The sequence below is a fragment of the Ammodytes marinus genome, assembly GCF_949987685.1.
Source record: "Ammodytes marinus genome assembly, chromosome: 1".
Taxonomy (NCBI): Eukaryota; Metazoa; Chordata; class Actinopteri; order Uranoscopiformes; family Ammodytidae; genus Ammodytes; species Ammodytes marinus.
This window is the reverse complement of record NC_137230.1, coordinates 6,270,116-6,294,568: the sequence shown is the minus strand read 5'-3', so window position 1 is coordinate 6,294,568 and position 24,453 is coordinate 6,270,116. Positions and strand designations below refer to the sequence as shown.

Sequence of the window (24,453 nt, the reverse complement as noted above, 5' to 3'; positions counted from 1 at the left end):
CTGTTGTGTTAGGCAAAGGGGGGAGGGAAGGGAGAATGAATTATGGATTCCATTTTATCTTAATTTCTTCCCCCTCTGTCTGTGTGGGTGTGAGAGAGGGATGGCATGCTGATGAACAACGGGACATGGCTGGTTCTGCATGACAGGGCAGCAGCATCATACATTAGTGGGCTGAGGCCGTAATAATCTGTTTTTTAACCATGTCTGCAATCTAGTTCATTTACATTTTTCGATGCGATGTTGACGTTTTATTTTTTCTATTTTGCCTGTTCCTAACATGCTACCAGGTGACTAGATTTATACCAATACTCCTTTCCACATTTTTGTCGAGGGGAAATATATGGGTAGAGTTTACCTCCTTTGTATGACATATTATCGAGACATAAACAAGAATATCCTTCACAGTAAACATGGAGCCTTCATAGTGTAGTTCCAAATGGCAGTTTTATTGTCATTAAACTCTGCTGAAGTTTTCCATATCAGAGCTGCAGTAATTATATGACACGCTGGCTTCCAGCCAATCACACGAGAGGACAGGGTTGGGACTACGCCAACCATACAAATGTGTGGACTGCCAAACTTTTTTAAATCCATGTCTTTTTATTGATTTTTTTATAGCCGGGACAGCAGTCATTTCAAGTTGTGTTTGCCACTAGAAAGTTTGCATTTTAAAAACACTGACACAAGTAAGGACTAAGGATTATTATTATTATATAAAAATGTTATATACAACATGAATTTAACGGGCTATAAAAAACAAACTATACCTTCAATGAGCCTATAGCACCACAATCAGTGAACAACAGGTGTGTCTGATTCAATACATAGTCCTGCTTTCAAATAACTAGGCACCATTTGATTAAAATAAAAGCCCTATGTATGCTAACTTCCCTTTTCGTCACTTCTTTAGACCACAATCAGCCAAATACCAACTTCCATTTTGCTCTCAACAACTTCCGCTCCTTTGAAAACTGTTCATTATTCCTTTAGTGACAAATGTCACTCATACCAAAAAAAAAAAAAAAAACTTAACATTTCCCCCTTCAAACTGGCATAACAGAAATTAACATGCATACAAATAAACTGATAAATATTCCAATCATATTCAAGCTGTGTACATGCCTTTAGGCATTTGTGAGTTTGAACATGTACCACTTGGCTAGAGCCTTAACTGTGTCAGATTAAATACATTAAATATATTACAGTAGCAATAAAAGAGCTGCCTTATGGTCATTAATATATGAAATAGACTGGAAAATATGGGACACCTTGTATTTCCATTTGTGGTGAGGGATTGTTTGGTTGTGTGAGGTATGAACTTGTCCCTGTATAGTAAAAGTTATACTTGGGTTAGAGCTCGGGCTGTCCCTTGAAATCAGACACATTGTCTCTCTTTAATGTCAGACCGTATGATACCTTAACTATTAACGGCTTAGAACATTGTTCCGTGTTATCTTTTAACATTTCTTTCTAATAGGATAAGCCACTCACAAAATGGTCTCAGAATATTTCTGGACACCTGTGCATGGACAGTAGTTATTGCAGCCTCTAAAGCCTGGTTTCCACTGAGTGGTGCGGTTCAGTTCGGCACACATTTATTTGCGTTTCCACTGACAAAAGCCGGAAAGGGAACCAAAATAAGCAAACTGTGCCACAACTATTCTTGTCACCCTTTAATTGATGTACCAAGCTGACCCAAAGGGTCCCAAAAAGGGGGAGCTACACATTGCAGCGTTGATTGGTGTGTGAGAGCTTAACTACCATGTGTATTCGCCTCAGCAAGAGTATTGTGTTTAAAGAAAATGTTGGCGCCCAGCTTTTTTTTTTTTTACTGTGTGACGTTTTACCTCTTCATTGAATGAGTGGCGAAATCAGCGACGTTCAAAGGCTCTGACCAATAGACTGTATATACTCTGACCGCACCTATCTCTGTCCGGCATAAACCCCGCCTACCAAGTAAGGGTGCTGTCAGCAGTGGAAACACAAGCCAGATCTACCGTGCCTTGCCAAACCGTGCCAAATCAAACTGTGTTGCTCAGTGGAAACGAGGCAAAAGTTGTAACCGTATGACACAACCGGCCTAACCACAGGACACTGTGACGAATGACAACTGCTATAGTACAGTAGCATGAAATGGTTACACCTTGATATCCATCCATGATCACCTTGAGCTTCAGAAAGATAATTAAGTGGGCAGCACATCAGTGGCAGTGTTAAAGGTGCACTATGTAACTTTAGGTGTGTCAGAGAAGTGAACATTTTATAAGGTATATTCTCACAACTTAATTAAGAAACTTTCCTCACAGGAAGATTAGATCCCCGGAACACTGTTTGAAGTTAGAAAGCTACCTTAACAAGGTTACCATTTCACTATTGTTGTTTACAGCAGCAGGGCTCACAGTTTTGTTTACAGATATTCTATTCTTACATTTAGTTCCAAAATAGTTGTTTTGTTTATGATAGAATTATTCAAAACTAAATAATTACATGTAGAGAAAATATTTGTTTTGCAAACTTACTGCAGGCCCTGCAAATGTAAACAAATCCCCCCCATCCCCTGAAACTGCATAGTGCACCTTTTAATAGAAAAAGTATGGAGCTAAGTCCAGGTGTCACTCTGCTGTCTGGAGGCTAGCTGCTTGTTGCTGCTGCTGTTGTTCCTTGTTGAGTATGATGCTGATGATGTCACCCTCGTGCTCCTTCATGTGCTCCATCAGTCTGTCCTTACTGGTGGACTCAAAGCCACAGATACAGCAGCAGAACAGCAGCATGCAGTACTCCATGCCTGGGCCCGGGGCTGGGTGTGTGTGGGCCTGTGCTGGTTGTTCACTCCCCAGGGGGCTGAGGGGGTCAGCGGGCCACTGTGGAGGCTCCGTGGGGGGTTTGTGGAGGCCCGTGGAGATGTCCATAGCAGGGCCGGATGGTGTGGTGGTGGGGGAAGTTGTTGAGGATGTGGGTGTTGGCAGTGGGTCCAGCGGGCCCTTTGTAGGCTGAGGCACGGCAGGCCGCTCTGACACAGACTCCAGCAAAGCAGAGAACTTCTGAGGAGCTCTGAAGGGGAGAGAAAGGATGGGAAGATGAAATGACTGAGTTGACCATGATGCTGTTGGGACTAGGGGTGTGCACGTGTACATGTGTAGCCGGTTAGTAGATCATAAATGTTTAGGAAAAATCAATAAACGAAACCCGGTTTTTTCTTTTTTTAAGTTTGGAAAATGACTTCATTTATTTCCAGGAGTGGGGGGCGATATGTGCTACTGTAGGCTACTAACGCAGATATCACAACACATTATTGTGTTTGGTTACAATATTTATTCATTTAACTATTCAACCCATTGATGACTATGGCAGTCTAAGATGCATGTCCTTAATGCCTGAGGGTTTTCTGAAAAAATAGTACGAATTGTCAACGTCTACCAAAACCTTAATACCTAAGCCTGCGTAGCACATAGAAACATGAAATAAAATAAATTTAAAAGGTAAGGTTCACAGGTTTTATTTAAACATGCTCCCTTAGCGCTTACAAACCAACACATTTTTCAAAAAATCGGCGAAATTAGATGGGGGAGAAAAAAATTAAAACATAATATAAAATATTTTAAAATAATGTGCTAAATGAGGTTACAATCCTGCTTCCTTTTAGCATGGATAGTAGTGACTGAGTGTGCAGTGGAGAGATAAAGATAGACAGATATAGGAAGGAAGAGATTGCTTTATTTTATTATTTAGTTCAATTATCACTGGCACCATAAATCCGACTTCCCAGTACAACTGGAACGCAGACTGACTCCCGCTGTCGGAAACCGATCAGCTGGTCCAAACGGCTGTATACCACGGAGATGAAAACGAAACTGAAACTTAACTATCGCCTGGCTGGGCTGAATTTGAGTTGGAGCAGCAAAATATAGCCTAAATTCATAAATAGTGTTAATAAATAGATGAAATGTGTTGTGTGATTTTCGTCAGTAGTCTATAGTAGACCTAGATTCTGCCACTAACTGTTCTGTAATACACTATCGCGGACACAGCCGGCGTATTTTTTTTACAATTTAATTTTTTTTAATTCATTTTAATTTTTTTTGATTGATGTGATTTTCAGCAAACCACACAACCTTTGGGTGGTCACGTGATCTTGAAAAAATCAGCAAAACCCACCTCATGTGTATTTGAACCAATGACGGTGCATTCTATGCTGCGCGCACCATGAAAATTAGATAAAGTAACCGTTTAGACATTTTTGTCACCTTCACACCCCTAGTTGGGACAGTGTTGGCCGATTGAGGAAAATTGCCTGTATTTTTCTAAATGTATTAAGTGCCTTTCTGGCCATTATCTAATATTCCTGTTATGCAGTGTATTGTTCTCAAACAGCTGGTAGTTCCTGGTGTCATGCTGTTTCTTTGAAACATGACATTGTAGAAGGTATTGAGGAAGTTTAACTTGTATTTAAAATATATTAGGCTGACATACAGTCAAGTGCGAAAGTTTGTGAACCCCTTGAGCCTTTTGGAATTTTATTTATTTTAACCATTATTAATTCATTTTTATCAATACCAGTATTTTTTATATGAAATAACAGATGTTTGTTTATCAATTCAACATTTTTATTTTCCAGAAATCAATTGTTAAAACAGATAAAACAAATTATTTGACGAATGTTGTATGTGCAAAAGTTTGTGAACCCTGAGCTGCATTGCTTAAATCGAGCAAGGTAAACACAATCAGGTTGGCCAAATTGGTTGATGAAATAGACCAATGTAATGAGAGATCTTTAGGAAAGAAATTGGGCGGCACTAGATAAAACAGAGATAAAACCAGGTCAGTTTAGGCTCACCAAAGTGAACCCATACAGGTCAGACATGCTAAAAGGGAAACAAATCTCAGAGGATCTCAGGAATAGAGTTTTGATGTTACACATTTGTCTGGGGACAGTTATAAATTCATAAAAAAAAATTTGAGCTCAATCGGTCCACCGTGAGGCAAATCATCTACAAATGGAGAGCTTTAAGAGTGACTTAACATCTGCCTAGAAGTGGACTTCCTTCAAAAATATCCTCAAGCGCCACAAGAAAAGTGATTTTTCAGGTAAAAGCCAACCCAAACATTACACCTGGAGATTTGCAGACAATTTGAAACCACCATTATTCACTTGGGAGAAGGTTCTCTAGGTGGTAGGCAGAATTGCGTTTTTGCCCAAACATGGCGGTTTTGGTTATGACCAAACAGTTCAATTTTTGACTAATCTGTCCACAGAATAAGACTTCAGGTATCTCCAGGTGCTCTCTGGCAAAGTTGTGACAAGCAGTTTTGTTCTTTTTTGAGAGCAGAGGCTTCTTCAGCAACCATCCCATGAAAGCCATGTTGACTGAGTTTTCTTCTTATTGTGGAACCATGCACATCTGTCCCAGATGCTGCAAGAGAGGTCTGCAAATCACCAGATGTAATGTTTGGGTTGGCTTTTAACTGAAAAATCACTTATCTTGTGGCGCTTGTGGATATTTTTGAAGGAAGTCCACTTCTAGGCAGATGTTCAGTCACTCTTAAAGCTCTTCATTTGTAGATGATTTGCCTCACGGTGGACCGATGGAGCTCAAACTTTTTTTAAAATAATTTATAGCTGTCCCCAGACAAATGTGCAGCATCACAACTCTATTCCTGAGATCCTCTGAGATTGTTTCCCCTTTTAGCATGTCTGACCTGTATGGGTTCACTTTGGTGAGCCTAAACTGACCTGGTTTTATCTCTGTTGTATCTAGTGCCGCCCAATTTCTTCCCTAAAGATCTCTCACTACATTGGTCCATTTCATGACTCAATTTGGCCCATCTGATTGTGTTTACCTGCTCCATTTAAGCAATGCAGCTCAGGGTTCACAAACTTTTGCACATACAACATTCGTCAAATAATTTGTTTTATCTGTTTTAACAATTGATTTCTGGAAAAGAAAAATGTTGAATTGATAAACAAACATCTGTTATTTCATATAAAAAATACTGGTATTGATAAAAATGAATTAATGATGGTTAAAATAAATAAAATTCCAAAATGTTCAAGGGGTTCACAAACTTTCGCACTTGACTGATATAATAGCCAGCTAATAGTTTATGATAAGTATCAAATTAGCTTCAAAGTTTATAGAAAGAAAGGTTGACATTTGCCCGTTCAAAATCCTGATGAAGCATTATGCTAAAATCCTTGGAACTAACTTGTTAATTGATCATTCTACTCTCAAACACATTTCAATGACACATTTGAATGAAAAAGCCAAAAAAGGAGTTTCTGAATTTTTGCAAATTTATTAAAAAGGAAAAACCTTGAAATATCACATTGACATTACTACAGACCCTTAACTGAGTGTTTAATTTGAAGCACCTCTGGCAGATATTATAGCCTGGAGCCAAGCTTTGCCCAGCTGGATTTGGGGATTGTCTGTCTCCTGGATGGGGACTGTCGGTGGAAAGCTGATGTCAGATCACTAGAGTGTTGCAGACGGTAATGCTTTTCATTCTGGAAGTGTCTCTCATCTCCACACAAGATCTCTAGGGCTCAGTCAGAGTGACATCACCTTATGGGCACCTCTCATACCAAGGCCCTTTTAATCCCATTGCTCAGGTTGGCTCTAGGAAGAGTCCAGGTTCTGAATACCAACGTCAATGTGACAATTCACTCTTTCTTTCCAACAGGCAAGAAAAACCTTCTATAAGATGTTTGTATGAAGCTGCAACATGAAATGAAAAAAGGAAGAGTGGCCATAATACTTTCTTAATGAACTGTAGTGGTCTTGTACAAACACTGCAGGCTAAAACTGGCGGCACCAAAAGTTTGGAGTTTTGACTGGAAGAATCAGGCAGCAGTTAGTGAAAAGATAGCATTGTGCAGCCTAGCTGTATTCAAAGACCTCATAGTCAGACAGTTTATATTACAAAGCCTGTCCCAGTGTGTACAGATAGCAGTGTGTGTTACCTGCTGCTCTGGGAGATGGCCTCGTTAATGGCTTTGTTGACTTGCTCGTAGTTGTAGTTCTGGTCTCCGGCGTGTTTCCACATGTGGGACTTGAGGGATGGAGGATGACTGCACACATAGCCACACAGGGAGCACCTAGGAGAGAGGAAGCAGCACAGTGAGTCAAGGCCCAGTTAATATTCTAACAATGCTTCTACTACTTTGGGGTGACTGTGGCTCTGGTGGTAGAGCGGGTCGGCCAATGATCCAAGGGTTGGCGGTTCGATCCCCGCCCTGCCACCTGTGGCATGGTTGTTGTGTCCTTGGGCAAGACACTTGAATGTCAATAGTTAGCCTGCTATCGGTGTATGAATGTGTGTGTGTGAATGGCAACGTGTAAATGTAAACAGGTCTCCCTTGCAAAAGATTTAAACGTGTGCTACTAAGTGCTTATAAGCGATATCTACAGAGGGGCTTTTTAAATGGAGGATTATTTTCGGGGGATTTCAACGGTATTCCTACAATATATCCTAAAACTTGTATGGGAGTGAAGCTGGCTCTTTCTAAGTGGAATCAACAGGTCTTAAAAGTTCTTGGATTTGATTTGGAGAACCTTGGTTCCCTCTATCAGTACCCTGATAGAGGGAACAATGTATAACACATGAAAAAACTGCTTTGGAAATGTTACAAAAAGCCCCCAAAACATATTTCACATGGGGCAAAAAAAGCTGGTAAAAGTGTTCATTTCTTACCCTGCTACTGACTACAGACTTTAATTGAAAGTAATGCATTTAGTTTTCATCATCATTTTTGGGAGAAAAAAACACTTCTTTTTGACTGGACAGGTGGTTTAATGTGACTTGAATCAGTGTTAGAGAATAGTTGGAAATAGAAAACAATTGATTTGTATGTCTGTTTCTCAGGACCAAGACAACATCCATGTACACACCTGATGTCTGCTGAGATTTCTAAAAACATCTTACAGCTGCAGTGCAGACTTTGTTTGTCATATGTGTCATAAACAGGGATGATTGAATAAAATAGTGACATATAATTGAAAGGTTTGATTTGTTTAAATTGTTTTTCAATTGATTGAGTATAAATACATCAAACAATCCATTGAGTAAAGAAATGGTTTGGTGCAGCCCTAATCTTGAATTGCCCTTAGCAAGACAAAGAAGGACGGTCTGGTCTAGTCTATTTGGTGTGAACATGGGCATTACGGCCTTGCAGGCATGATGATGGTATTTCACAACACAAACAAACAATCAGTGAAGTGGGCATCAGCAATCAGTGCTATGCTATGGTTGAGGATGTTTAACATTCTTAAAAAAGGAGAATGTGTCTCCCAATGACCTTCTCCACCCACCAACCATTTACATTGCAATCAGAAAAAAAACAATTCCTCAAGTCTCCAGACAGTGTCACACACACACACACACAGACAGGTTTACACAGACTAACCCTGCGTTCCAAATCACATACTTTTTTCTTTTAACTACACTACATACTAAAGTACAGACGAGTTCTAGGGCCACGGGAGAAAATAAAAATAAAAAAATCAGATAAGGAAGTCGAGAAATGTCAAGAATAAAGACATATAATCCAAAATGCAATTGGAGTTAGTGGGGCATTTATGTATTTTCAGCATTCTGCAATTGACATCCATGTATTGGGACATCCTAACTCGTTTTCTGGCATACTAAGGGAAGAATGGGTATTGGAACGCAGGGTTAGAGCTTATTTTAGTGGGATACAGCTCCCATCTCAGACGTCCAGCAGTCTTTTTGTAATCCTCCCCTGTGTGTGAGTGGATGAGTGTGTGTTCTCACCTGTACTGCTCCAGGAGCTGCACGGCCTGGTGCTCCTGCGGGTGCCTCCTCATGTGGCTCTTCAGACTGTTCATGTTGGTGGTGGCAAAGTCACAGCTACAACACCTGGTAAATGGTGGAAAAAGGAGAGTAAACAAGCCGCCTTTTGAGATGAAAATGTCACTTTTTTGACACCTGATGGGAGATAGAGGGAGTCGCAGAGGAATATAAATCACAATGTTTACTTCTTTGTCGCATGGTGGGTGTGTGAAATGTGTCTGTAGTTGCTTAGCAGCACAAGGTCTGCAGACAGCCGCTATACGCTCAACTCAAGGCCATCTGCACTGCGTTAACATAAAAGGTACACTTCATAATGTGAGCTTTACTGGGGCTATAGTACAGTATCTCACAATAGTGAGTACACCCCTCACATTTCTTCAAGTATTTCATTGTATCTTTTCATGGGACAACACTGAAGAAATTACAAATTGATAAAATGTAAAGTAGTCAGTGTACAGCTTGAAAAACAGTGTAAATGTACCGTTTCACTTAGGGGGTGTACTCACTTTTGTTGCCAGCACATTAGACATTAATGGCTGTGTGTTGAGTTATTTTGAGGGGACAGTCAATTTACAATGTTATATAAGCTGTACACTGGCTACTTTACATTGTATCAAAGTGTCATTTCTTCAGTGTTGTCCCATGAAAAGATATAATTAAATATTTGAAGAAATGTGAGGGGTGTACTTACTTTTGTGAGATAAATGTGTAATATAATGTGTACTGTATGTATTTATCACGTTTTATTTGTAGCCGATTCCCATGCCTGTATTTCAGTTCCATTCCCCTAATTTATTTTGCTCAAGATTTTTGTATTTTTATTTGTATATTTTGCTTCTAGATTAACTGTTATTACAACCGGTCTGCAATAGATGGGTGGATACAATTCCAAATCTCCCTAATCCAGCTACATTGTCCTGTGGATAAATTGCTCATACACCATTACAAATTCAAGCACATTCTTAATTATTATGTATCTTGTGGTGTGTGTGGCAACTGGAGAATACATTGGTGTTGCCTGAGGGGAAAGCTTTGGACATTTAGAGAGAATATATATATATATCCGTTGAGAACATACTGTACATGGTTGAAGTAGATAATGGTAAGAGTTTAAAATAGTTTGAGTGTGTTTTTCCAGCACTTAAATGACATCGTTGCATTTCATTCTATGAGTCACTGTTTCTCGGGCCAGGAGCAAAGTAACTGCTCCCAGGGAAACAAACAGAGCTCTGTGCTAATGACAGACTATGTTGTTTTCTGAGGAACACTTTAGAACATTATTACAGCCCAATTCCACCCTTTATATAAATACAAAGATAAACCCGCTAGAACATTAAGAGTATCATTCTAATGGGTCTATAGTGCCTCTCACTTACTAAAGAAAAGCATGCTTGGACATTACTGGGGGGAGCATTAGCACAGAAAATGCAGCCTATTTGGCCTCTTATATTGTGTAACTCCTAATAAACCATTGCTTAGATGTTGTAGCAGGGCAGCACAGTGCTGCTGTATTCTTCACACAGCTGCTGGTGGGCACTGGCCCATATTTGGTCATGTTGGCTCTGGACTACCAGTGCATTACACTTCAACTTGAACATTGGCCGTACAGAGTGAAGTGCTCACTTTTCATTTAAGGGCTGTTAATTATCTAGACCTGGTGCAGCTCAGTGTATAACTATTAGCCTGCCATCATCCCTATGCACTGCACTTAAAGCATACAGTAAAGTCAGCACTTTGTCCTCACAGTTTCATTTGAAGTCCAATGTGCTGGAGTATGTAGCCTAAAGAAGAGAGTATGTGCTATGCCCGCTTTAGGCAGGGCACAGTAACACTAGATGATCTGGCTTGCTTTCCCACCGTTGGCAGTATCCATGCTTGGTAGGCAGGGTTTAAATCAGGAAGACGATAGCCGTGGTGAGATTATATACAGTCAGAGTTGTTGAACGGCTTACTTTTTCTTTCACACAGAAATGATTCTGTCGACTGCAGTGTGTAGCTGCTTTTGGGACGGCTTAGTGCCCCCAACTAAAGGGTGACAAAAATAGGTGCGGCACGTCACGCTAGTTCTGGTACCCTTTCCACCTTTTAACAGTGGATACCTGCGTGCCAAGCTGCGACTCTCAGGGGTAACAAAGCCCTACAGAACACACTGTATTTCTGATAGATGGGAAAAAATGTACTTAAGTCATTGTTACCACATTGCTAACGTGAAAGTTAACATTACAGTAGAAATAGATGGAGTTGGACAAAACCACCACACTCCACATTGTGTATTTTTTTTTACATTAAGTATTTATTTTGCCCTCATGAAAGCACAAGGAGAGCAACACAAAAGCACATTCAGCATAGGCACAAATAACACCGTGTCTTGTTGAATGGGTTGATGTGTATTGATAAGACCTCTAAGAGCATGCTGTTAAGAAAGCTGACACAAACACCTGCATGTGTTCCCACCTCATTGTAGTGTTCTTTTAACACAAAGGTTAATACAGGCTAGAGAGGAGAACATGACAGGGAGAGCGCCGCCGTGTGAGAGAATGTGATGATGCGTTCACAGTCAGAGCATTAGCAGGTATACACTGCCATCTAATGCACACTTCAAGAATGACAACTGATCACACACAGCTTAGGGTATGAGAACCAGCACATAATACTGCTCCCATAGACACATTTAGAAGAATATGTAAATGGTCTGAGACTGATAATGTAAAGGCTATATTCTATGGCCCTGTGTGCTGAATAATGAACATAGAAGTACATTTGCAACAGATATGAAAAATGCAATCAGTCAGTAACAGGATTGATGTCTGCTTGATGGATGGGCTGTTATGACACTTTAATGTCATGTATGCAGCTTCATTTAACAGACTTAAACAATCAAACACAGCCTGAAAGCAAATACATTTTCAAACTCATTTGGAACTTTGCCGGGCCTTTGCAGTAGCTGCTCCACGCTTGTGGAACCAACTGCCACCTGACATACGTGATGCCCCCTCCATTTAAATGCCTTTAAATCAAGGCTCAAAACCCATCTATACAACCTGGATTTTCCTCCCCATTAGCTATCTTACCTCTGCACTACTGTGTTTGTGTGTGGATGTCCGGGTTATATGTCTTTTAAATTTTAATTGTTTCTATTGTTGTTGTTATTTTACCTTCATGTCGGCCTACTGAATGCACTATGTACAGCACTTTGGTCAGTGCAAACAGTTATAACTGTGCTTTTATAAATACATGTTACTTACTTACTTACTTTATTAAAGTATTTGAGGATCACTATCAGAGATCAATCTTGCTGAAATACATTTCATGATGAAATGAGACTGCTCATGTTTCTTATCTGCCTTTCTCTTGATTCAATGTAAGATGTGAATATTAGGAAAAAAACTTTGATCTTTAGAACATTAATGTTTAAACGCAAATGCAATGCAATTAAATTAAATACACACAGTTACACACAGTTACACACACACACACACACACACACACTGGTAAAATTTGAGTTTTGAATGAAAAGGGGTTTTAATTTTACTATGTATGCCGTCTGCTTTAAGACACACATAGGATTTTTTACCTACAAACTGATTTGGAATCTGCTGAGTTCAGGAGGTTGTTGGGAGTTGTGTGGAGCTCAGCAATATAGGACAGTTATTTGCTTACTACAGTATAAAGGCAGCGATGCATATATATGTTACCTACACCTTTAATGGCTCAAGCAATTGGAGCGAACATGTAACATTTAACAGCTTGCTTCATCAGTAACTTGTCCGTTGTTCAGACAGAGTTGCACTGCTGGCCTTGTTTCATCATGTTTTGCTGTTGTTGGAGTGGACCTGTATATTGACAGTTGGGTTATTCATTTGGTTTCTGTTCCCATTTCCTGTATCAGTTGTGGTTTGTTGAGGGCTCACCGCGGTTCGAATGAGACAGTTTATATGTCTGCTGAGATTGCCAATTCTGTTACATTGCGTGTTTGGGGTGCTGCCATAGTAACCTGCTTTGTTGTTTTCAGAGTTGTCATTTATTTTATTTCACCTCAATAAAAACCTGGGGTCTTGACTTTAAATCATAAAAATCACGGCTGACTCTTAGTCCCAAATGCTTTGCACACACTACTTTGCACTTATTCTATGTGTAGCTCTTTCGTAGCAATAATAGAAATGCAATTTTCAAACCAAGCCTACTGCACGAAAAACAAATTATAAATGCTACTGAATTCAGAGCCTGCACCACCTGCTCCGTTTCAAGGCCTTTCGTTGTATCTTATGTTCCGTCATTCTAATCCGTCTCAACACACAGACATAACTCCTAGTGCAATGTTACACTATACACCTTTAACACCGCACTACTTTTATCTTACACAACGCTTTTATAATATCATTGTTATGGTATATTTGTGTTTTATAACTTATTCATTGTATGCCCTGGGCAGGAGCAGCACTCCTAATTCCATTGTACTACAAAGTGCAACGACAATACAGGCTTGAATTGAATTGTAGACTTCATTCAGGGCCTGTGGGCACACCTTATTACTCTGCATGTCAGTGAGATGCATTAGCAATGGCATTGAGCTGATGGCGGTGCGTTTTCTTTTTTTTTTAACAGACTCACCGATAAGGCTTGTCAGAGTTATGGATCCGCCGGTGGTTCCTCACGCCGACATATGTAGAGCTGGTGTAGTCGCACACGTCGCACTTATACATCTTCTGCACACCGCATTCTGCAATGGAAGACACAACAGGGTTTACTTTCTGAGAACACAACAATAATAGGGCAATATGTGGCAACAGAGAGCTCTGATAGAGGAGGGTGACGAGTGTTTGCTTGCCTTCCTTCCTTCCATCCATCCATCCATCCATCCATCCATCCATCCATCCAATAAAAACAGGTCTTACCTTCATCTGTTACGCGATCAGCTTCCTCCACCATGGCCACGGTTTCAGTGACTGGTGTGAGGTCTGGCATGTCACTGCTGAAGCTATGGTGCTCTCTTTCATGATTTCTTAATTGACTCTAAGTAAGGGGGAAACAAAACATACATACACCATAAGAAAACAGCTTTCATAATCTGTTGTTTAGCTACTTTGATTAATATATGAACTTGCAAAATCCAAGTAATTGAGACTCATTTCAGAAAAGCTAAAATAACATGTATAAACCATGTGGTTGCATAATGGTTCACCCACTTATTTGTTGCTACATTGTAAAATCAAAAGTTCTGTGAATATGCGACTTCCTATGATTCAGTTTCGCCCACATATCTAAACTGTGGACATTTAATAGCATAATAAATGCCCACAGTTTAGAAAGTTAGTGAGATTTTGACTAATCAGGAATTTGTTTAAAAGAAAAATCAAAGACAAATCGTTGTAAAATAATTTTTAGTTGTAAGAAGAAACTTCTGTAAAAAAATATTAAAAAAATTACTTGTTGTAAAGCATTGCTGTTGTACCAAGAATTATGTAGGCAAGGCAAGGCAAGTTTATTTATATAGCACAATTCAGACACAAGGCCACTCAAAGTGCTTTACAGGGGCAAGATTAGAATACATAAAATATATTATAAAACATTTAAAAGCGGAAAAAAAAAGCGGTAAAAAAAAAATCTTCAGATCTTCCGTGATGCATGCTTTAATAGGCCCCTCTCACTACTACTGCCAGCCACCTCTAGAGCACAGATCAAACCCAGTGGGTAGGCCTTCAACCTTCAAGCTTAGAACACATTTATTGGCCAAAATCCTATATCTGTTGGATAACATGATGAGCTTGATGAATGATGAATAATCTCTGTTGCACATCGGCACTGGAGTCCCATGATAGCGCTACAATCAATACTTTTCTCCTTTTGCTTGAATCATTAAACCCAGGCAAACTTTTACTGGAATGCAGCACCAGGCCCTTTCAACTTTTACTGCCTCCATAATCTATCACTTCACATGGGTCATCTGTAAATGTGTATTGACCTCCACATAAAAAGGCACTGTCTGCATATTAAAATCCAACGTAAAAAAACAAACAAACGCAATGATACAATAGTTGCCAATTGTCTTCTGTATATTGATTTGAAAAATAAAATAAAAAATGAAGGCTGTGTCTTCAAAATATTATAAATACACTGTGGCCTTTTCGTGTTTATCTTACTGTAATACTTATACAAGAAAAGCATCTGTGGTAGTCTGCCATAGTCTAATCTGTCCCGCCCAGTACTCGAGTTGTAAAAAAAAATCAGGGGGGATGGTGGATTGGATTTAACATTTAGGGACAGATCACTTGTGCTGATGACAGCGCATATGATGGGAGACCAACGGTGTACCCTTATGATTATTATTTAAGCACAGATAGAGATAATTGTTATATTATATTCAGTGCTTGAAATGGGGGTGGGCGTAGTGCCAGTACTCCCTTATTGACATATTAGCAAATCAGTAAACCATTGTAATATTGTGAATATTTAGTGAAGATGCAAAGATTCAACAGCCTCTCCATTCAGGTGTTGTGCTGATACAAATAGGCCTAATAGGCTGGCAAAGCTAGGCTACCCAAGATGCGAGCGTGCGCAGCACGCAAGCAGAATTTTTTTGCCCTTGCAAGATCTTTGCACTGGCTTTATGCCACAGTTACTGTACAGTCCCTGACAAAAGTCTTGTCGCCTACTTTTGTCCTGCCAAAATCTGACCTTTCTGTGTTCATTAAATTATCAATATTTCTGTAGTGAAGCAAATTTATTTTAGTAGCCTATATTAAACATAATTTGGGAGGGTTTTAGCTTTCATATGAGGCATTTTTTAAAACCAATGGATTAAGTAAAAGTCAGTTTATAAGCTGTTGTTTCTACAAAATTGATAGGCGACAATACTTTTGTCAGGGACTGTATGTAAGGTTTAGACATATCAATATTGTATGGGGGGGGGGGGGGGGGTTTCCATGATAGCACTGCTAAGCTTTCCACATCAGTATACAAACCATCTGCCAACTTCTATGAAAAGCAGAAATATTTAATTTTCAAATTTTCTTAGGAAATAATAGATAATTATGATGTCATTAACTCTCAATTAAAAATCCACTTCTGCTGTCAGAAACACTGATATTAAGGAATGTTCCAGACAAAACTAGTAAAATTGCAAGAGGGAAAAATCTAATTTATGTAAAAGAAATAAAAAAAGATTTCATTCTTGCTGTTTTGTTTCCAAATGTTTGATGAATAAAAACAAAACGTTTTTATAAACATCAATCTTTAGTTATTTTTTTAATTCGCCCCTTGCATCAACCTGAAAACATGTACAGTAGGCAGCCTGAGCCGATAGAAGTAAAGGCTTTGGGGGAGCGCTTGCTGAGGGGAAGAGGCAGTGACCCCGATGTTGCAGCAGCAGCATCGTTGGAGGCGGAAGCAGCACTAGGCTTGTTTACAGGCTTAAATAAGCGATACGCTAAACAAAAAGTTCTGTAAGTCGGTTTGGATAAAGTAGGAAGTGAATGAGCTTTTGCGCACAGCATTTAATATCCGAAAGAACAAGTTAACGTGTGAGAAAAGTCGCCGAGTAGCCTACTAACTGCCTTTGCAAAGGGGAGACTGCGCTCTGTGGACGTGATTGACGGTTGACCACAGGAAAGCAGGTGGTGGTGCGATGATTGATTTTGGAGGCGGGCTCTCGCCGTGCCCATCCAATCAGAAGCTACGAATGGTAATGGTATATTATATACACATTTTTTAATTGGCTGAACAAATGTAAATACATTTCCCCAACCCTGGCAAGCGCCAGAATCGAGTGCTGAGTGGAGTGTCGGCAGCGTATGCGCAGGTGTTACTAAATGTTGAAATAGTGGTGACATTTCTCCATTCATTGATAAAATAACAGGGGGGATGGGAAGGGGGGATGGCCGATTTAGAAGGGGGATGCTTTTGCGATTTTTATTTCCAAGGGGGGATGCCATCCCCCCCCATCCCCCCTCAACTCGAGTACTGGTCCCGCCACAGTTTCATAACCAAACATATTTTTACACTTCTCATGAAAACATAAAAGACTTGGTAGTTTGTTTGAGCCATTTGCTACAGCAAAGAATGAAGGACAGCAAACAGTAAAGGTCAGTGCAGGTGGTCTTATTGATAATTCACTTTAATCTAACTTTTCCTTAGTTAGGTAACGTCGGGGTAAAAAAACGGTGCACTGTTGAATTTTTCGTCCTTCAAATGACAACTACTGTGCTCTAACCAGAGCCTCTGTGGTATGGCAGTGAGTTCCGACTTGTGAATGTAGCTAAGGTATTTGCTGCAGTCGGCGGAGGCGGTAATCATTCAAGATGACGTAATGCACATGCACTGACAACTTAACTATGTTCAGCCTCTGGGGAACACAGGTTGGCTCTTCATGTAATATTAGGCTTTTTTGAATGCTAAAGCTTAAGAGATTTGAAGTCCTTTATAGACCTAACGTCTTTATTTTGCTTTCATTTAACTTTAAAGTATTCTATTTTTTTCTATCAGGGGGGAGCATGTCCCCTGAACCCCCTTCGTGCATGGGGTGTCATACCGATTCATGAAGGGGCCGGTGTGGTTTTCAATCCATCCGAGTGTGAACACACCCACCGAACCCAACAAATCAACTGTGTGAAGACAGTTCAGCTTATCCAATGACTCCAGTCAGGTGTTTTCCTGCTTGGGTGGAATGAAGGCCGGTCCCTTTCATGACATTGCCCTATAGTCTGAGTGGGGTCCACCCACTATTGTCTGTCAAAATCCTGCGGGAAATCCCTTCTAACAACCAAAGAGGTCGGAAAGATAGAAAACACAAAAAGTCTGGAAAAATCCCTGACATTTGTAAACTTTCTATAGTCTCATGGAATGTATTTCATATTGCCTTTGCCTAACCGTACCTTCATCAGTTTGTTAACACTCCAAAACTAGTTTCTGTCAAACATGTTTTTTTTAGTAAAATTATGAAGACATGGGGGCAAATGACAAGCAGTTATTGGTGAGGGGGAACCTGTAACACAGAGGTATCACTGTGCCAGAACAAAGTGGAACATCTGTGTGAGAGAACAAAGCGTTGCCTGAGTTTTACTGAGTTCAGGCGACAACACCGTCTCATTTAATGGATTCCACAACTCTCAACACTATCTTATACTACTTAGAGGTAACATATTAGGCTTGTGTCCAAAAAAACACCTATTATATTTTTTTATTTTTTTGAACACAGATTTTCAGAAAGGTGTTTTTTCATACTTTAGGAATCTGGGGACCACTATTAAGTTGCATAGTAGGTGACTTGATGGCATAACATGATTAAAATGCCGCATGTAATCAATCAGTGGAGTGTCCTCACCTTGTAGTGGAAGGCATCGGGGCACAGCTTGCACTGGTACATCCTGGTCTTGCAGTGGTGGATCATGTGGCTCTCCAGGTCCTTGCTGTCCGAGGCGATGTGCTCGCAGATGGGACACTGGTACGGCTGCCTCTGCCTGTGCACCCTGAGGTGCTGTTTGATGTAGCCCTTATTGCCGCTGCTGTAGCGACACAGGCGGCACCGGTACGGCCTGTCGCTGCCTGGGATGTAGTCTACCAGACCCCCCTCCGGAGAGGCCACCAACCGGTCCATTCCTGGGATGCTGCACACGTAACTCCCAGCAGCGTTTCCTGTGACCACGCTAGCTACGGCTCCGTTCTGGAACTGTGCGTTGTCCTGAAGCTCTTTGAGGATATCCTCGTCTGAAGCGTTCTGGTCGGAGCGCTCTCTGAGCCTCTCGATGACGGTGAGCAGTGACAGGCTGATGCCAGCTTTGGCGGCAGGGCCCTCCTCGTCTCCCTCCCCCAGGCCCAGGGACTCCAGATCTTCCTCTCCACCCTTGCTATGGAGCTCCAAGTCCAGAAGAGCTGCTTGTGTCTCAGCGTCAGAGGCATTCGGTCCAGCGGTCGTCATCTCTACTAGTTTCTGGCCCATGATTTGGTTGTGTGCCATTGTCTTCAGACTTACCTTGGTGCTTGAGGCGTGGAGCTCAGAGGTCCTCATAGGCATAGCTACCAGGACCTCGGCGGCCAGAGAGTGCAGACGCAGAGACTCAGAATGTGTCCTCTTACGACTAGCTGGGGGAATGTTTTCATCCCGCAGAGAGGACTTAATTGTAGTTTCTAACTGCTGGCTGTCCGTAGGGCTACCAGCATCCTTTGGAGCTCCCACACGGTCCCGCTCTTCTTTCTCTGCGTCCGGTAAGCTCTGTTCCCTGTCCACTCCTGGGCTGAGGAGAAGCGGGTTGGTCGCCATGACTGAATCCTCGGCTGAAGGAAGGCGCTCTACAATCACGTTGATGTGGCCGGCACTGTTGGGACTGCTGTTGATGATCTTCTGAGCCGATGACAGTAGGCTGTCTGTGGTTGAGGTGCTATCCTGTTGACTATGGATCTCCACTTCAGACTCTGCCCCTGTTTTCACCTGAACCTCCAACATTGGCTCCTCCTGGGTAAGGCCTTTGATAGGGTACACACTTTCCTCTTCCTCTTCCACACTCTTTGGACTTTCGCTGGGATTAGAAACCGGGTGTGTTGACACCTCTTGATAGTTCTCTATGGCCAACGGAGCTGCAAACAGCTGGAGCTTGAAGGCAGTGGGCATTGTTTGCAGGCCTTTCTCTTTGGGAACTGGGGAAATAACGACTATCTCCTCTCTGGCTGCAGCAGCCTGGGACTCTTTTCTGGCGGGGGCCCCGTTTTCGTCCTCAAAGATGGGGTACGAGCAGTCGACCAGACCTGCGTGCTTCCAGGCGTGGGTCTTGAGCATTCGCTGCTGGCTGCACACATAGCTGCAGATCAGGCAGCGGTACAATCCGTACTCCTCATAGCTGTACCATTTCTTCTTCTGCGGTAGCTCCTGAGAAGCGTCCGCTAGGCTTTTGATCACCTCGGTTCCTATGCTTCCACCAAGGCTCCCAGTCCAGTCCCCATCCTGATTCCTTAAAACCTCTTCCTTGCCAAAGGTATCCGACAGAGCGGAATCGTTCTTGAGGAAATTGCCGCCGTTGTCAAAGTGCTGCCTGACGTGTTCCTCGAGCTCTGCCTGGTCTCTGGAGGTGAAGCGACACTCGGAGCACATGAGGATGAGGTCGCTGTGCTGCTCGTTGTGTTGCTTCAGGTGCTCTTTGAGCAGGGGCAGTGTTTGGGAGAGGTAGGGGCACAGACTGCACTGATAGCACGTCACTGTCCGCCTGTGCTCGCTAACTGCTAACTCTGTTACCGTGGAGGCAATGTTGTTGTTGTTGCTGTCGCCGGACGCTGGGAAACAAGGAGCGCCATCGGCACAACTCCCGTCTGATCTCAAGTCCTCTACGCTTTCCTGCTCGCAATTCCTTTTTGTTTTTTTACAGGGAGAACCCCCTCCGGCCCCCAGTGTCCTCTCCTCACCACCACTTCCCTCTTCTCCCCCTGCAACAGAGAGCTGTTGGAGCGCTCTTTTCTGGGCTGCCAAGAGGCAGCGCCGCTGGGGACGCATCTCCACGATTTTGCTGAGTTTTTCGATGACCTGGATGAGAGAATCTGCGGCCTGCTTCTGGGAGGTGTTCTCTTCTATGGCTGGCAGGGTTTGGGCTTCACAGAGGGATCCCAGTGCTGATGGAGTGGAGGAGGAAGAGGAGGAGTGTGTGAGGAGTCCAGCTGCATTGCTGATCTCCTCCATGACCTGGGCAGATAGCAGGGAACAAAGGGAATGAGGGTGTACACTGGTTGGTTTCTTTATGATAAACTATAATTAAACAGATGTGATCCCTATTCAATTGATCGATACAGATGGTTAAATATGAAACTGAAATTTTCCTACAGAACTATAGGTGTGTCAAAGTGCTTTGGAAACAACATTGGAACTATCATGCGACACTTAAACTCATGCTATTTCATTAGTTATATCAAACCGACAAATGCAGTCTTACCATTGGCTTTCCTTCTTTAACAAAATAAAAACTATGATTATCAAAACAATTGTCAATACTTGTTATGTCCATTTATCAATTTAACAGCCAATTATACAAGAAAAATAATAGATTTAGATAGCATAGTATGTAGCTATAGAAGCTAGTAAAGGGACTGGTTTGTAATTCAAGTGATTGTGTCGATTTGCAGTATGTTACAATTAATTTTGCTCAATTTTCACAAATTCCACCATAGTAAGTGGGATTTTGTAATTGGTTAAATACTGCTGTCATTTCAGTAAGTTACTTTAATCTAATATAACCAGAGTCTGCAGTGGTCGCAAACTTTATTATTTATTACAAGTAAAAATGACTTGAATATGTGTTACCGTGTCAATAAACAATGAAGTCTGGAGGCTGATGTTACACTGAAAACAATTCTACATTCACGGAAGACAACATATGTTCCTTTCTGTTCTGCATCTACCATAGACATCTGCCATACTATTGACACTTGTTTGCATTTGCAACATTTTAAATGAGTAATCAAAGGGAATTGCATATATATTTCATTATTTTCTCTCCACCACTGCCATATATTGTAAATATAGGGCACAGTGGTGGTAATGTAATTAGTGCTTATGTTGCTGTACTGCTCCTCACTGAGGTAAAAGTGTTAGAATGAAAAGGAAAACAGCCTGTAAACACATGCTGCATGTTCAGTGAACAATGTTCTCATCAACAAGCATTGAGAAATCGTTAGCCTCATAGCATAATTGCCTAAATCATATTTACTATACTCTATTCTACATCTACTCTACATCTACTTTTCGTTAGCCTAATAGCATAATTGGCTACGTCATATTTCAAGGGTTATAAAGTAGGGAAAAGTAGATGTAGAGTAGAGTAGATGTAGAATAGAGTAAAAGTAGAGTAGAGCAAATATGATTTAGGCAAGTATGCTATGAGGCTAACAAAATGATATAAATACAGCATGGGATTAATAGCTTTGCACTTTCTATGCAAGCACACATAACTTTGAATTATAAAGATAAGAAACTAGGTAGTCCATCTGTGTCTTTGCGTCATGAGTTCCGTGTGGTGACCACTGCCGCTATCAGTTACACTTCCATACCAGTATGTGGTCTCCCTGGAGAAATAACTATATATTTACATCTGTGGAAGAAGAAATATGCAATTGCCATGGCTACACTTTGTACAACAGTTGTTCCTAAATGTGTAGTGCAGTAGGGACTGGCTGTTAAGAAGAAAGGGGAAGTAGCCCAAATAGCCATCAGGATAGCTTAACTCATTCATGATAAGCCCCCAGCAGCTCAATAGATAGGCTCCCAAACACCATGTGCATATGTTTACATACTGACTGAGGGGAAATGACCACAACACACACTGTGTGGTTGGATTCCTTTCATGTGTGCTATTCCAACACTTTCCCCATTTCCCTTTCCTTTTCTGACCACCACAATTCACCTTCCTCTTTCTCCCACTTCTGCATCTGTATGACTGTATCCAAACAGTACAGTTACTGGCTGCCTGTTACACTGCCAACGTGTGGACTTATGGGGATTGGAGCAACAAGGTAAACCAGCATGGTGTTCATCAAACAATGACGTCAACAGGCTTTATTTTATTAAGCTCAACTCATGATGATAACTTGAATTACTATGAAATAACCATGTCTATGAGGCTGAGTGATAGCGTGGTCCGTGTAGACAGCACCTGCTCTGTCGGGGTCTAAAAATATGTCGTGCACTCTCTTTCCCCCCTATAGGATGAAGTTGAGCACAGCCTTCCGACTCACACTGGAGACACATCGGCTAACCCCTTAGCCAAAAACACCTGCTAATGGTAGCCGCCATGCTGGCACTTTTTGGACACTAAGAAGATACTTTTTCGTGTAGGAAACGCGACATTCAAGCAACAGGCAGCGGAATACACTTTGTTTTAGCCACACAGCCAGCTGCCTAGGACCCAAACACTGACACACACGGACACACGAGTGTTACACAGTGCTAGCAGTCTCACACAGACACAAACACACACATGAATGTAGGCTACAGGGGCTTTTTCAAGTGATATGTTGTGTTAATGAGTGACGGAGAAGCGCGTGGCAGTGCTTTAGTGGAATATATATACTCACTGGCAGGGAACGGCTCGATGCTCTTTGTCCTCAACACATAAAACTGCTAAATAGTTCAATTCGTTAGCCATAAAAAAGTGGCCTCCCTTTCTCCCACATTGCAAAATGGCGAGGATGGAATATCGGTCACGTGACTCGTAGCTCGGGTCAGGTGACCAACGCCTAGCGATGAGGGACAGGTTCGCCGGATGCTGCCTTCAAGTGCTGCGCACGGTGTCGGACGAGATGTTTTTAAAATAGATTAAATGACATTGATGATTGAAATATTGTTGTCTAATGCAGTTGCTATGCTACTAGAAAATAGGCTAGTCATTATTTGGTAAACAGTCAGATGAGCACTAAAGGGCAAGGCAAAAGGCATTATTATAGCAAGGATTTTGATAGGCCTATAGCCTAGAATACAGTTTTCTGTCCTTAGTTTCTAATAGGCCTATTTGTTTGCCTACTTCAGGGTCAGTAAAACAAAAATAACAACGTTAGCCTATATCATCACACAACATACATTTAGCCTACCATGCAAGCATAAGGCAACAATTCAATATTAAACTAAAATCATGCCAATAATGTACAATGTGCCAATAATAGCCTATAAAATATGCAATTATGTGATGCATGGACCGCAAGCCCAAATAAGTCATGGGAGCTTTATAAACAAGCCCAAAGTCAAATGTAAAGATATGACATGGCAGCACTGGCAGGCAGCGTGTGGGTTGGATTAGAGTGGTAGGATGGCCTATACTAAATGATGCTAAATGTAATTCCGATTGCTATGCGTGTACTTGCTGTAGTTTGGTCTGGCTTCTCGAGACTACCATGCGTGTGTGTAAATGACAAAAAATAAAGACTTAACTTAACTAGTCCTTTATTATTTTAGCCCGCCTCCCAGCACTGGCCAAGTTGATGATATTTAGAATTCCAGGGAGTACCGTTTCAGTTCAGCCCAAATGATGGACCTGAGTACACTTTGTTCGAGATTTTTTTTTTATTCTCAAATTGCAAAAACAAAATCTAAAAATATTATGCTTTGCACTGGTGGAGTATGCCTACTGGTTATTATCTAAAAGCTTTACTGAAACAATTTTTAAAAATCATCTTATTTGTCCTGCTTAATTCCGCCCTAATGCATATAGGAGAAAAATGAATGGAGGAAATATGAAGTAGATTGTAAAACTTAATTTAATCAATTTAATGAACTTTATTGATCAGTTAGGAACTTCAATCCAACACATCAATGACAAAACAGTCTAAGAAAGTGTTGTTATAGCCTATCAGATGGCTACTTTACAGTGGAGGCCTGCAACCATTCCCATAGCTGAGCACTGCCCTCTAGTGGGTATTACATGTGCAATGTCTTCTATCCACACAATCACAAAGTCAAATGCAAACATATGTTACATTTTTCCCACGTAGCAAATTCTGAGTAAACATGCCTCTCTTTAGGTGACCCAACACTGGAAATCCCTGTATCACTGATGTGTGAAAGCTGTCTATTGCCCCTGTATTCTAATCAAGCTTTGGGAGGAGTTTAGGTGACATATTTAAAAATGTAACTTGAAGAGAATATTGTAGGCTATTAAAAGTATAGGCAAAGGCTTT

At 41.2% G+C, this 24,453-nt stretch overlaps 1 protein-coding gene across 1 annotated transcript; it reads right to left on the bottom strand.

The window, feature by feature from the left end:
• Window positions 1–532: 532 nt before the first annotated feature.
• On the bottom strand, window positions 533–22,960 carry znf507 (zinc finger protein 507). Its single transcript, XM_080053279.1, has 7 exons — window positions 22,858–22,960; window positions 18,131–20,473; window positions 13,707–13,824; window positions 13,423–13,531; window positions 8,773–8,877; window positions 6,962–7,096; window positions 533–3,051 (listed from the first exon to the last, which is right to left on the bottom strand). The coding sequence occupies exons 2-7, from the start codon at window positions 20,468–20,470 to the stop codon at window positions 2,613–2,615; spliced, it is 3,246 nt and encodes a 1,081-aa protein (XP_079909405.1). The 5' UTR covers window positions 20,471–20,473; window positions 22,858–22,960; the 3' UTR covers window positions 533–2,612.
• Between the last annotated feature and the right edge of the window lie 1,493 nt (window positions 22,961–24,453).